General features: G+C 63.2%; 1 protein-coding gene across 1 annotated transcript in view; it reads right to left on the bottom strand.

Annotated features, from left to right (window-relative positions):
- DNHD1 (dynein heavy chain domain 1) overlaps window positions 1-1798 on the bottom strand; it is a gene marked incomplete at its 5' end in the record, with an annotated part of 79014 nt that overhangs the window by 39124 nt on the left and 38092 nt on the right. Inside the window, 2 exons of the mRNA XM_019523758.1 lie at window positions 1304-1457; window positions 1575-1792. Of these exons, the coding sequence (XP_019379303.1) occupies window positions 1304-1457; window positions 1575-1792 (372 nt within the window). The remainder of the gene's footprint in view (window positions 1-1303; window positions 1458-1574; window positions 1793-1798) is intronic.

Below are 1798 nucleotides of genomic sequence, written 5' to 3'. Positions count from 1 at the left end.
TGGGGTTCAACAAGGACAAGTGCAAAGTCCTGCAGTGAGGAGGGAGCAACCCCAGGCACCGGGGCAGGCTGGGGAGGACGGGCTGGGCAGCAGCGCTGCAGAAAAGGACCTGGGGGGACAGGGGACAAGAAGCTGAACAGGAGCCGGCAGCGCACCCGTGGTGCCAGCAAGGTGACCGGCGTCCTGGGCGGCATCGGCAGAAGCGGTGCCGGCAGATCAAGGGCAGTGATTCTTCCCTCTATTCAGCACTGGGGAGGGCACATCTGGAGTCCTGTGTCCAGCTGTGGGCCCCCACTACAGACAGGATGTGGACACGTTGGAGAGCAGGGACTGGGGGACAGGACTGGTGAGGAGAGGCTGAGGGAAATGGGCTGATTGAGTCTGGAGAAGAGGAGACCGAGGGGGATTGAATAGCAGCCTCCACCTCCCTGCGAGGATTGCAAAGAGGATGGAGCTGGGCTGGTCTCAGTGGGAGCAGATGATGGACAAGGAGCAATGGGCTCAAGCTGCAGCAAGGGAAGCTGGGTTGGATACTAGGAAAAATGTCCTCCTGAGGAAGATAGTAAAGCACTGGAACAGGCTCCCCAGAGAGGTAGGGGAGTCTCCATCCTTGGTGATTTTTAAGACCCAGATAGACAAAGCCTTGGCTGGGATGATGTAGTTGGGGCTGGTCCTGCCTGGAGCAGGGGGTTGGACTAGATGCAACCTCCAACTCTTCATTTTCTAGGAGTCTGGTGCAAAGGGGATCGAGTGCTTGCTGAGCAGACGTGCAGATGGCCAAGTTGGGTGGAGTTGTGGACACGCCAGAGGGACTCGGGCAGAGCCCGGCGCAGGGCAACAAACACGATCGGGGACCTGGGAGGCAGGACTGGGTGGAAAAAACTGGGGTGACTGAGTCTAGAGAAGGGAAGAGACCAAGGGGAGATTCAACAAGTCTTCAAATACCTATGGGGCGATGACAGAGAGGCTGGAAAAGGGCTTTTCTCTGCGGCCACGGGGCACAGGGTTGCGTCCCAACCCTGAGGGAGGTCTGGACTGGAACAGGTACCTAGTGGAGCCAGGGCATCTCCATCCTAGACCAACGCGTGGCTGGGACGGTCCAGTCAGGGCTGGTCCTACCTCCAGCAGGGACTGGACTAAACGTGACCCCATGAGGTCCCTCCCAGCCCCACGCTCCTGTGATCCTGGCTCCCAGACCCTACCCCCAACCCCACGCTGCAACAGGATCCGGGCTTGCACCCCGCTTCCCAGGGCAGGGCAGGCTTGGGGAGGGGCGTCCCGCACACATCGGACCAGCCGGTACCTGGGGTGCAGGTGGCCACCGAAGCCCCAGATGTAGGCAAACACGAAGATGCTGAGGAGCAGCTGGTGGCATTGGGCGGCTACAAGCTGGTCTGGATGCTGGCTCGAGGAGGAGGAGGAGGATGGCGCCAGCGTGGGGGAGCTGTCCCTGGGGCCTGCAAAGCAAGGAGCTGGTTGCAAGAGCATCGGGCCATGCCCTTCCCCATGGACCTCCGCACCGCCTAGGGGGACCCCGCCAGCCCCGACCCTGGGAGCAGGGGCCCCGGCCTCACCTGCCACCTCGTCCGTGCTGGGTGCCTGGCCCGGGGACTGCTCGGGCGGCAGGTGCCGGTCCAGCTGGGCTCGCAGGATGCGGGCGAACGCGGCCGTCTCGGGGACGCCCCCGGCAGTGGGGCGGCAGGGCAGGGCATGGCCGTGCAGCACGGAGCTGCAGTGCCGCTGCAGGAAGGCGAGCGTAGGCGGGAAGAGCTCCTCGGCGAGGCCGCGCAGCAAAGCC

The sequence above is a fragment of the Gavialis gangeticus genome, unplaced genomic scaffold (genome assembly GCF_001723915.1).
Source record: "Gavialis gangeticus isolate Ggan-Ray unplaced genomic scaffold, GavGan_comp1, whole genome shotgun sequence".
NCBI lineage: Eukaryota > Metazoa > Chordata > Crocodylia > Gavialidae > Gavialis > Gavialis gangeticus.
Note: the sequence above shows the minus strand (reverse complement) of the source record. Positions and strands in the feature narration are given on the sequence as shown.